We start from the raw sequence: 12,576 nt of genomic DNA on the forward strand, positions 1-12,576 counted from the left end.
TGCAGATTAAGTACGACAGTTGTCTAGAAAAGCACAAGTGGTGAGTTATGAGCTGAATTAGCACTTTTTCATGGAAAGTCATTTTTAGTAGAAAGAACAACTAACACATAAGTCATTTTGAGTTGAGTGATTTGGTGAACATTTTCTCAAAAATGAAGTGAGCCTATCACTGCAGAAAAAAGTTTGTTGCCAGTGAGAAAATGACAGCTTTTAAATGGGAATTCGAATTTTGTTAAAGTTTATTAAGCTTCTGTAAACTTATCTTCTTAATCTTAGGAGATTTTTCTCATGAGATTAGTGAATTAACACATGTGATTTTTAACGCTTAATACAATGTGTCAATATATGGAATATTTGTAATCCACAACACTGACATCTTACAATGTATCAATACCCAATGTTACAACATGGATAAAAGATTTATTCAAAGTGCAAAAAAGACTAATAGAATTAAATGTAACAAGAGTATAAAAAGCTGACGATATGGTTTCCAATTCCATATTGCAACTCTTAAACTACCACTTGTCAATTTTTTGTGTATTATCAAAGAAAAATACCCACAATTAACTGAAGACTATTAAAATACTCCTTTTTCTCAACTACACTGGTGTGTGAGGCTGGCTTTTCTTTATATACTTGTACCAAAACAACATACTGCAACAGATTAAATGTAGAAGCAGGTATGAGAATCCAGCTATCTTCTTTTAAGCCAGATATTAAAGTGCAAAATTGTAGGGGCACCCGGATGGCTCAGTCATTTAAGCATCAGACTTCTCAGGTCATGATCTCAAGGCTTGTGGTTTGAGCCCCGCCATAGGACTCCATAGGACAGTGTGGAGCCTGCTTTGGATTCTGTCTCCTTCTCTCTCTGCCCCTCTCTCTCTGCCCCTCGCCTGCTTGCGTCTGGGCTCTCTCTCAAATATAAATAAACATTAAAAAAAATTGGAAAACAGAGCCACCCTTCTTTTTTTTGGGGGGGGGGAATACAGTTATTTTTCAAAAAAATGTTATTTATGTTAATATGCAATGGGTTTATCTTTAAGTGAATTAATAAACATTTTTTTTTTCAAATTCTTAGCTTTAATTTCTATATGGTAGTCTGCATAAACAAAAGCTCTCTGAGGTCCTCAATCATTTTTAAGAGTTTAAGGAGTATTGAGACTAAAAAGTTTGACAACTCCTCCTGTCAAGTAACATTACCAACGCTTCTGATTTGCTAGAAGGTCTGTGCTTTAAAAGCAATTCTTCCTACTACTAATTTTAAGAGGCTGGTCTTTTGTTTATCCCCAGGGTTCTACACTTATCATTTGGCTAACCCTAAATGACCATTTTCTCAACTGGATGGATGACTCCAGAAGGAACAGTTTACAGTGTAAACAAAACCGTCAAGTATTGGATTCTTTTCAGCAAGCATGCATATTTACATATTTTTCTGAAAACATTTTCTCAAGGCAAATGATCAACTTTGTCAATACCTGCTTTATTGCACCGCGTCCTAAAAATTTCAAAAAAAGTTGGTCTCTCTTTGCACCCAATAGGCATTTTTATCTACAATATTACTCCGATGCTTGGTAACTCTGCAAAAACAAACAAACAAAAACACACCAAATACACTTCACAGGGATGCAGTCCTTGTTAACTGACTCTAAGGTACAATCAGAAGCAGGTAAACTTGCCTAAAGTTACATTGTTTCTTTACCTCGGTCCTATCTTTTGGGACGGTAGCTGAACTCACTGCGAGGATGGGAGCGTTCCGTGTTTGTGCTGTCCAACGGAGTCGCCACTAGCCACATGAAGCATTTGAAACGGGGGAAGCGCGACTCAAGAACAGCATTTTAAATGTTTACTTTCAATTAAGTTAACTAGTCACGTGCGGCTAGGGGATGCTGTCAGTGACGGGTCCTATGAGAGGTAACTATCTTTGGACAATTTCAAATCAGTAAATCTTCGTAATACAGCAAATGCCGGAGGGTTTAAGCAAGACAGATACAGCGTACCAGGAGCTGTAAAACATTTTCCGGAATTACGATATTCCGTTAAAGTTAACTTCATCGTCTTTCCAATTAAGGAAACTTCAGACTGGGACATCTGGGGCAGCTAAGGGGCAAATGCTGGGCGGGTGGCGGGGCCCGAAGCTGGGAAGTGGAGTCCCAAGGAAGCGCCAGGGCTCGAGTCCGCTCAGCGGAGGAGCCGAACCCCCGGCCCTTTCTCCCAGTCGGTGCGAGGTTGGCACCGACCGTAGAGGGCGGGAGGCCGCGGCTCCCACCCCGGGAACGAGAGGCGTTTCCCCGCCGCCTCACACCGGCCCGTCCGTCTCCACCCAGCCAACACTAACCGCCTCCGCTGGAGGAGCTCTTTTTGGCCGGAGAAGGCTGACAAAAACCGCGCCGGCACCTCGACCAGAAATCTGAGCCGCAGGCTCGTTTGCGCGGCGACCCACGGTTCCGACAACAACCAAGGCGCGGAGTCCCAGCAGCTCCGCCTCCGCCGACCCTGTTTCAGACGCTCGCGCCAAAAGCCTGCTCCCTGCGCACGTCACGCGTTGACGCCATGACGCGCACGCAACGTGCGCGCCACCCGGAAGTCAGGCTCTGCAGCGTCCGTGTGGCGAAAGCCAGGCGCTTTTACGGCTGCTGAGCGTCCGGTCTGGAACCGCGTAAAGACGGAGCTGGGGTGCTTCTTGTCTTCTCCCTGAGCCTTCGGAGTACCAGGCCGCGCTGCTGGGGGGGCGACCGCGCACAAAGTGTACTTCGCCACTCCTCATTCCCTCTGCCCCACCTCACGTTTGGGTGACCGCTAGGGTACACGGCCTGGGGTCTTTGAAAGACCTTTGTTCTCCCCTAAGAACGGCGTCCCCTAAAGTGGCCCACCTTGGGAACCCCCAGAGTGGGCCGTGGTTGTGGCTAACTGCCTTCCCGGTTGCGTGCTCTGCATAGAGTGGAAAGGGCTGAGATTTGAAGTCAGAGAACTCTAGTTCTAGTCCCCGTGTTGCTCTTACGTGGCAGCTTTCCAAGACCTCTAAGCCTCGAAAAATTGTGAAATGACCGTAGCTCTCCTGCAGGTGTTCCCCCCTGCAGGCTTCCGTAGTATTATTTATATTCTTACAGCGGCCAGTCACCCTGTTTTGTGCCTTTCTTTTCTCTAAATCGCCTTGGAAGACTGGAATCTGTCCCCATCGTTCACAGGGTCTGTGACCTGGGTAGCAGGAAGCTTAATTACGGCTGGCTGGTATAACCTAAATTTTCTGGGTTCTGGTGTGAGAGCTGCTTATAGACCTTGCTGCTGTCACAAAGCTCTTGAGCAGTAAACAATGAAACAACCTTAGATTAGACAAAGGGTGGGCTCTTCTTGGTTACATAAGTGTCGTTTTAGTTGGATCCTTTTCTTTTGTTCTAGCAGGAAGCCTTACCAGTACAGATAGCAAAGTTTATGATCATCTAGGTCTAAATAGCAAAGGAACACACAGCTCTGATCCTTACCCAGTTAGAGTTACCACTTAACACTCATGAGTTACTCTGCTTTGTGCTTTATAGGTAATATCACATTTAATCTTGTAATAATCCTATAAATTAGTATTGTCAGATGGGGAAACCAAATCACCTGCTTAAGTAACTTGCCTGCTAACAAGGCCCAGGTTTCAGTTCAAGTCCTTTTGATTTCGGATACTTAACTATGCTGTGATTAAGTTTCCATTTACCCTCTAAATCAGAACAATTTGCTTTTTTCACCTTTTGGGACAGTGGCCCTCACTAGGAATGACTTAATGAGAGCTGTTGGCACACAGTACAACCTTCTAAAGTACATTTTCTCACCACATACACCTCCCCCCCCCCCCAACTTTATTCTCCTTGCTCCTGTGGTACCAGGGTCTTTACATTCATTAACTCTGCCGTGATATACTTACTTCCATATACTCTTCTAGTATGCTCAAATCATGCTAATGAAAGCACGTGTGTGAGTAAGAAGTCTAAATGAAAAACAGCTTTGAAGAAAGATTTGGGAGGAGTTGAAGAGATAGGAAGAGCAAATAGGTATCAGGTGGACATTAGACCTCTGTAGATGGGTAGATCTCCTGTCCTCCTTTAATTAGGGAAATAGGCAGCAGCTCCCATCAGAATCTGAAATAAATGGAGAAGCTTGGAACGGACCTAAACTAACTTGATCAGGAAAAAGAAGGGTGGATGAAGGTGGAAGGCAAAACAAGGAGACAAAGCGCACTGGGATTTGTGCTGTGCCTGGGTGCCGGGTGAGCAGATGGAACGCTTTGTCCGCGTTCCCTGTGGCTTGTACCAGGGCTATGGGAATACGATGCCTTTGGGCCAGCCAGGACTCTATGAACACAAACAGCCTGACTGGAGGCGAAATGCTGGTCCCCCCACTTTCCTGGCCAGGCCTGGGTTGCTGGTGCCCGCAAATGCCTCTGACTACTGTATGGACCCTTACAAGAGGGCGCAGCTTAAGGCCATTCTCTCCCAGATGAACCCCAGCCTGAGCCTGCGGCTTTGCAAGGCCAACACCAAGGAGGTGGGGGTGCAGGTGAGTCCGCGGGTGGACAAGTCCGTGCAGTGCTCGCTGGGTTCTCGCACCTTGCGCAGCCGCTCCCCTTGGAGCAGCTCAGGTCACAAGGTACCCCTGCCGGCCTGGGGAGTCTATTCTCCAGTGATAGGTCGCAGGGGCTTGATCCAGCCGCGAAAGGAGGGGGAAGACCAGGAGAGGAAGGCACTTTTGGGTCCTGCGGAGGCCAGCCAGCAGCAGCAGCAGTCACCACCAACGCCAAGGTCTGAGGAGGACAAACAGGAGGAGCTTTGCCAGCATGGGTTGGGGGAGGAAGGTACCCCAAGCCCTCAGGAAGGGAAGAGCAAGCAGACACAGGGAGTCGGTGGAGCAGATCTGCTCCGGAAACCCAACTTCCAGGTGAACTTTCTCCTCCCTGTCCTCAGTCCTCCGCTCGCCTTATCCTCTCTTTCCTCCTTTCCATTTCTGGGGTAACAGAGAAAAAAAATCTTTCACTTTGTACTTGACGAAGGAGAGGTAGTTCTGATAACATGTTTTAAATGGCCTATATGTTTTGTCACTTTTTGGTAGAATAGGGTGCTAACTTTAAGCATGTGAAACTCAGAAGTCTGGTAACCATTGCTATTGGGAATGAGGAGATGAGATGGGGTTTCAGGTCTGCCAAATATGTGACCAGATTTTCTTTTGGGGGAGATTGTGCTGGTGGCATTGTTGAAAGAACATTAGAAAAGTTTGAGAGGAGAAATAAGAATCTCAGAGTAATCCCTGAGCAATGAAATGCTAAATTAGCATAGTAGCCTTGAGGATAGCTATGAATGAGGTTAAGGAAGCTTTTTGTTTTTTCTTTTCAAGTTTATTCATTTAATTTGAGCGAGAGAGAGTGTGCAAGTGGGAGAAGGGGGAGGAGGGGGGAGAGAGAGAGAGAGAGAGAGAGTGAGAGAGAATCCCAAGCAGGATCTGCACTGTGTGAAGCCTGATGTGGGGCTCAAGCTCACAAACTGTGAGATCATGACCTGAGCTGAAATCAAGAGTTGGATGCTTAACCAACTGAGCCACTCAGGTGGCCGGGCTTTTTGTTTTTTTATACAAAGCCACAAGGAAAGAGGATCTGGCTTTCCCCCCAAAGATTGTAAAAGACTTTTCCCCCTTATCTGCAGTTTTTGGAACCAAAATATGGCTATTTTCACTGTAAAGATTGTAAGACCAGATGGGAGAGTGCTTATGTGTGGTGCATTTCTGGAACTAATAAGGTAAGTAAAAGTGAGCGGGACATGGGAGGAGGATGGGGCAGACAGATGTTAGAGGGAGAGCGTTTCCTAATGGAACGTGACCACAATGCTGTCTCATTCATTTGGCATCCTTCGTGCCAGGCACTTTATCGGTACGTGGTTAATGTTTGAACTGAATTGGACTGTCCACATGAACACCTGAGGCTCTCAGAACTGATGTTACATTTAGCTCGTTAGTTCTGCGGAACAGAATTGCATGTTATTTCGGTGAACTCTTGTGTCCGGTGGAACTGTCTATAATCATTTTTTAGTTGGTGTGTTTTGAGCCTGTTGAGACCTTGGCTCTAGGCAATTTCCACAGTTTGTCCACAAGGTGGAGCTATAAGAGAAATAATTTATTGTAAAGGTTCGCCTTGGACAGACTTGTGTAGGCTAAGCAGTTTTCTCTCAATTGAATTAGTTGTCAACGCATTAAGATTGGGAAAGACTTTATGATCTGCATTTCCAGTTTCCCTGATTAGACTCTGGTCGCTATAGACTCGATGAAAACAGGCTGGGGCGAAGCAGCTTCTCTCTCCTTTCACGGGGCTTGTGCACTTCCTTTTGCAACAGCTGACATCTGGTCTATCTCATTAACTTCAACAAGCCTTTGAGTTGGAGTCCCCTGTGCTTTCACGTTTTAGGTACTGCTTTTCTGGCTAAAGGCCTGTAGAAGGAGCGGGTAAGGAGGTGTGCTAAGACCTGAATGAAAACTTGACTTTTCATATTAGCCATTTACTAGACCCTGGAAGCAAATAGATTTTTATGCTATGCCAGAAGAAAACCAGTGGGTTTAATGAACACGCTCTGAGATGCTAGGATAAAAGGAACAAGACCTAGGACTCCTCCTTAAGACATTTATTCTCCTAGGAGATAAGATGCAATGTGGTGCTAGACACAGTGGCATTTGTGGCCTGGAAGTGGTGCAGAAATAACACAGGAGGCGGCTGATTAACCCCGTCAGAGGGAAGGCATCATGATGTCCAGGCAGGATTTTTGAGGCTAACTAGGAGGAGTTCACCAACTGAAGCAGGGAGAAACTGTGCACCAGAGAATGCAGAGTTGAGAAACAATATGTATGGGTGGTAACTATAAATAATTTGAAGTTCAAGTGGGGAAATAATGAGAAAATGAAAAAGTAGAGGCTAATAGACTAAGACAGAAGGCAAAGGTCAAGGGTTTGGCCTTCATGCAATGAATAAAATTATAATAGTTACTTCCCATTGAAGATTTTTTACTGTGGTACTTTGTGTACATTAATGGTTGCCAGAATTATAGAAAAAGCAAGTGGTAGTATCTCAATTTTGCAGGTAAGGAAATGAGGTTCAAAGAGTGAGAAAAAGGGACTGATAGCACTACTTAAGACCTCAGGTAGAGGTTGGGCAAAAGCAGGGCACAAAGTGGGGAAGAGATTACTTAAGAACTGGGAGCCTAAGGTACATATAATATTGTGTGTATATATATGTATATATAAAAACCCCTTATTTCTTTTTAGGTTTATTTCAAACAACTGTGTTGCAAATGCCAAAAGAGTTTTAACCCTTACCGAGTAGAAGCAATCCAATGTCAGGTAAGCATGTAGAGCACTTTTATTGAGTCTATAAGGTTACCATTCTTAAATATGAAGCTTCTGTGGCAAAATGTTAGGATTTGATAGATTGGGTATTTGAATAGGAATGTTAAGTTCTCTATGCCTTGAATTTTTATAACATTTTAGAAAAATAAATTCTGGATTTTGGGGGGTGTAGGAGAGGAGACATATTAACTCTTAAGTTGCTTTATACGGTATATTTATGTATGGGCCATATATGTTGTTTATCAAACACTCTTTGTGCAATTTGGATGTAGTAATTTTTTTTTTGAGTTTTTAAATTTTAATCCCAGTTAGTTAACATATAGTGTTACATTAATTTCAGGTGTACGATATAGTGTTTCAATAATCCCACATGGATGTAGTAACTTAATAGGGAACCTGTATTAAGCTTTTACTATGTACCAAACTTTGGGCTAAGTGCTTTACATGCATTATCTCCTGTAATCTAAACTTTGAGGTAGGTGTTATCCCCATGTTCCAGACCAGAAGGCTAAAGTTGATGAAGAAATAACTTGCCCAAGTGTAAGCAAGTAGTAAATATTAGAACTTTGATCATATTTTATGGTGTCTCCGGGGTCTAGGAAGTCACAGAATTAGATATCTAAAACACCTTGTAGAGACCTCTTTTTAAACTTTTCAGAGAAGTATGGCATAGTTGGTTTTCATAACTGAGACATTTTTAAGATCTCAATCCTTCACTTAAAAATAAATTTTTTGTCCTACTTAGGAATAAATATTTAAAAAACTAGTCTAACAGTTTATGAATGGTTTACCTTTAGATTTTCTAGTTGGACATTCTCATTTAATCTGTTTATGTTTAATATAATGTAGGTTGAAATATATTTTCTTATATTCCTCTTGTGTTCCATTGAAGTGACTTTTTTTTAAATAAAAAAATAATTTCCCATCTCTATTATCTTGGTAGTTATTCATTGTTTGCTATTCTTCTGGCAGTTACCTTAGACATTCCAACATGATTCTTTGACCTATCAAAGTTTGCATAAATCATTAATAATACCTGTCCTTGACAATACAGTGAACTTAGAACACTCTAACTCCTTATCACCTCATCCTAATTTATATACTACTGTTGTATATTTTAATTTTAAACATCATAAGGCGTTATTTTATATAGTCATTCATTTAGCTTTAGCTACACATATTTCCTTTCTGCTGCTCTTCATTCCTTTTTGTATCTGAGACCACTTTTCTTTTACATGAAGAATATGTTTTAATATTTACTGTAGCACAGGTCTGAAGGTGACACATCCTCTTTTGCCTGGATGATGGTTTAAAGGATAATTTTGCTGGGTATAGAATTTTTAGGTTGGCAGTAGTTTTCTTTCTGCTCTTTAAGGGTATGACCTTTATTGTTTTTGAAGTTGGTTGTTAGCATTACTAATTCCCCTTCTTAAATCTACTTGCTTTTAAGATCTTTCTCTCTGCTTTGTTTTTCAGTAGTTTTACAGTTAGATGCCTAGTTGTGGTTTCTTTGTATTTATCTGGTTGAGATTCATAGCATTTCTTGAATCTATAGTTTGAAGATTGTTACCTCTTTTGGAAAATTATCAGCTATAATCTCTTAAAATATTACTTACACCCCCATTATCTCTCTATTCCAGTTACTCATATTAGACCTTTAACCATAACCCTTATGCCTTTTATGTTCTTTTCTGTATTTCCTATGCTTTTGTCCCCCTTTGCTCCAGTTTGTATATCATCTACTAAAATAAACCTAAAATTTTTTTTTTAAATGTATTTTACAAAACCTCTGAGGTTAATGCTCTTTATATCCCTTTTAGAAATGAAAACTTAGAGGTTAAATAGCTTCTCAAAGTTACAAGATAAAGAGTGAAAGGATTTTATCAGGTAGGTCTATTTCACATTTGAAGCAACCAGTGGAATAAGGTTGTAAGATAGGCCCTTGAATGAGATCTGTTAAAATGCTAAGAAACTTACACTAAAGGAAACTTATTTCACCTATGTCCCTCATAATCGTTTGTATCTTAGCACACACTTTAAAATAAAGAGGCCATAACATTACAGTCTCAGTAACTCCTCCCTGTTTGCAAATTTCAAGTACTCAGTCAGTGCTATGTAATGATCACATTTAAACAGAATTAGCTTAAGGTTTTGCCAAAATGTTGATGCTTCAAGGTTCCATAAGAGGGGGGAAAAAACATCAGCCAATGAACATTTTACCCTGTAGTGCCCCATCTCTCACTCTGTCTTCCGTTTCTCTAATTCTTTCTTCAGCTATTTCCAATCTGCTATTAAATCCATCTGTTGAGTTGATTTAAGTTACTCTGTTTTCAGTGCTATAATTTTTGTCTTTAAAAAATAACTTCCAGTTTTCTGCTGAACTTACCAGTCTTATTTCTTTGAACATGTTAAGCATAATTATCTTAAAATCTGTACTACGTAACTCCATTAACTTAATGCCCTATGGTTCTGTTGCTATCATTGTCATTTTCCATGTTTTTCAAATTTGTTGTTCTATCTCCTCATGTACCTCATATGATTATTTTTGATTGAGTGTTGACTAGTGAATATGAAGAATTACAGTGATAATTTGAGGCCTAGGATAGTATCTTCCTTCACAGAAGATTTGCTTTCTTCTGGTGGGAAGATAGGGATATTAACAGTTCTTAGATTGCTATTTTCTAAACAGGGTTGAGCTATTTTGAAACTGGGCTTTAGCATCTGTAAAAGCTGGTCAATTTTTGGTTCATCTTTATTCTTAGGTTGTAACCTTTCAGGGTCCCAACACAAAACCTGAACTGTTTACCAGTTCTTTCCCATTTTGGCATATTTAAGATTACCATCAGCTACATTGACTTGTCAAACTTCCTTTCAGCTTTTCACTGTCCTTCATTTCTTCCAGAATTGGCAGACCTTTAGGGAGGAAATAGTCCTAAATGTCAGGCTCCCCTCCACTTCTGGGTTTCTTTCTCTAATGCTTTGATAATTCTGTAGTGCTTCAAATAGTTATTTTTAAAAGTTATTTCTTTAGCTCAGGTTTTCTAGTTATCCTAAGCAGGTGGCTTGGTCAAAACTACCTAGTACACCATTGCCAGAAACAGAAACCTACCTTTAGAGTAAATCCTTATTTATTTATATTTTTATTTATTTTTTCCACAGTAAGAGTATTGTGAGGATTAAATGAATTTATATAAAGTACTAGAATAGTGCATGCAGCAAACACCATGTGAATAGTAGCTACTAGAATTTTCTTATAAGGATGCATACTTGTCACTGGAAGAGTGGAAGTTATAAATGTAGTACAATGTTTCATAAATAATTTAGACTTTGATTGGCAAAATGAAGATTCCTAGTTCCACAATATAAATTGTAAAGCTTGACTTTTTTTAGCTATGGTCACGTGCAGAAAATGGAGCAGTGATCAATTTTAAAGATAAGCAGGGTTGAGAGGGTGTACAAGGGCAGTATACTGGTCTCCATGGGGTGTGATTTTTTATTTATTTATTTATTTATTTATTTATTTTTTATTTATCAGAAGACCGAATGTGATAATGGTTAAGAACACTTTATAGTGAAGATAAGGCATTTCTGGAGCAAGAAGAGAATTAGCTTCCTCTATAGTACCCTTCCCCCTAGTTGTGACAACCAAAAAGCATCTCCAGACATTGCCAGATGTTTGCTGGTGGGTACAGTACAGCTGGTTGAGACACTGCTCTAATGTTTTCAAATATTCCAGCCTAGATAATCAAATTGCTTAATACTCACTGCCTCTCACCCCTACCTGGCTACAGATGTAAAAACCTATTAGTGAAGAAATTCTATAAACTCTAACTTCTCAAACCTTTTTCTGTCATGAGATCCTCTTGGTTGGCTTAGCAGTATTGTCTCAAATACTATCTTTGCTCTTTGATCTTGAAAAATGCATAGCATTTAGTGGGATGTGAGTATCTCTGTACAACTTGGTCTAGGACTTCTCATAGGACTCAAAGGAAGATGACGATATCAAGGATAGGGATGGTGGGGAGAAGTATTTTAATTTGAGGATTATATTTGAAACACTGATTTAACTATTTAGTGTCCAAACTGTTCCTTGTTTTCTAAAGACCTGTTCAAAGTCTCGTTGTTCCTGTCCTCAAAAGAAAAGACACATTGATCTAAGGAGGCCGCATCGACAGGAACTGTGTGGTCGCTGCAAAGACAAGAGATTCTCCTGTGGCAATACTTACAGCTTTAAATACATCATGTGACAGGCAGTATGACTTGTACAGGACACCCAAACTTTCCTTGTAACTTACGGTACTGTTCCTTTTTTGCAACTTAGCTCTGACCTGGTATTGGAAAACGGACTAGGCTTTTGTACTTTTTGTAGGTTGCTTAACAATTGTACAGTGTGAGTAGAATAAAATAAATGCATGTAAAATAGACCATGAAGGCACATTAATTGGTGATCTCGGGGTAAAAACATCCATACAATATTGGGAAATGGTAGATACTGTCACTTATATGAAGGGAACAATAGTCATTTGACAAACTTTTATCAGCTGGTTGTTCTAAGCACTGGAAATACAGAGATGATGAGGGGCAAGGTCCTGGCCTTCAGCTATACATAATAATTGTAGCAAATGCTTAAACAGCATTTATTATGTGCTATGGATTGTAACTCATTATAGCAGCCATATTAAGTGCAAACTATTATACCCCCTCTTAAGAGATAAGGAGAGGGAGCCACAGAGAGATCAAAGTGTAGAGCCAGGATTTGAACCCACATGGACTCTGACTTGCTCCATAGCTTGAACTACTGCATATATATGCACGTACATATATTTATGTATGTATACATACATACATACGTGTGTATATATATACATATGTATACATATATGTACACATATAAATACACATATATATGTGTACATATAAGATATATGTATTTTTTTCGGATTCAAATGTGGTAAGTGCTGTGAAGGGAACAGTGCTGTGATAGAGTGAGCTTTTAGGTAGGGTGGTTGGGATGAGGCAGCATGAGAATGGAGACCTGCAGGATAAGGGAGCTTAGAGAAAAGGAGATGGTCTTGACCCAAGGGAACAGAAAGAGCCAAGTCTCTGATCTGAGCAGGTGGGCCATATTCTTGGCATGGCCCAGGAATAGGAGCCCCTAAGGCTAATGTAGGACAGAAGCTGGAGAAGACAGGGCTCAAGTTACAAACAGTTCTTTTG

The 12,576-nt window shown here is 40.8% G+C and overlaps 2 protein-coding genes across 3 annotated transcripts in view; one reads left to right on the forward strand and one right to left on the reverse strand.

Moving 5' to 3' along the window:
• The window catches only part of BRCA2 (BRCA2 DNA repair associated), a 59,786-nt gene extending 57,269 nt beyond the window's left edge, over nt 1–2,517 (reverse strand). The window contains exons 1-2 of the mRNA XM_060637392.3: nt 2,336–2,517; nt 1,476–1,577 (exon numbers count right to left, since the gene is read on the reverse strand). Coding sequence (XP_060493375.3) covers nt 1,476–1,542 — 67 coding nt within the window. The 5' untranslated portion in view covers nt 1,543–1,577; nt 2,336–2,517. The remainder of the gene's footprint in view (nt 1–1,475; nt 1,578–2,335) is intronic.
• Nucleotides 2,518–2,573: 56 nt separating this feature from the next.
• Nucleotides 2,574–11,783, forward strand: ZAR1L (zygote arrest 1 like). Of its 2 annotated transcripts, XM_060637405.3 has the most exons (4): nt 2,576–4,914; nt 5,673–5,765; nt 7,279–7,353; nt 11,463–11,783. In XM_060637405.3, exons 1-4 carry the CDS (start codon nt 4,255–4,257, stop codon nt 11,604–11,606), a joined length of 972 nt encoding a protein of 323 aa, XP_060493388.3. In that variant the 5' UTR covers nt 2,576–4,254; the 3' UTR covers nt 11,607–11,783. The 2 variants fall into 2 exon arrangements, with proteins under 2 accessions (XP_060493389.3, XP_060493388.3); XM_060637406.3 differs by lacking the exon at nt 5,673–5,765 and having other exon boundaries at nt 2,574–4,914.
• Nucleotides 11,784–12,576: the final 793 nt, after the last annotated feature.

This window comes from Panthera onca, chromosome A1, assembly GCF_046562875.1.
Source record: "Panthera onca isolate mPanOnc1 chromosome A1, mPanOnc1 haplotype 2, whole genome shotgun sequence".
In the NCBI taxonomy this organism is placed as follows: Eukaryota; Metazoa; Chordata; class Mammalia; order Carnivora; family Felidae; genus Panthera; species Panthera onca.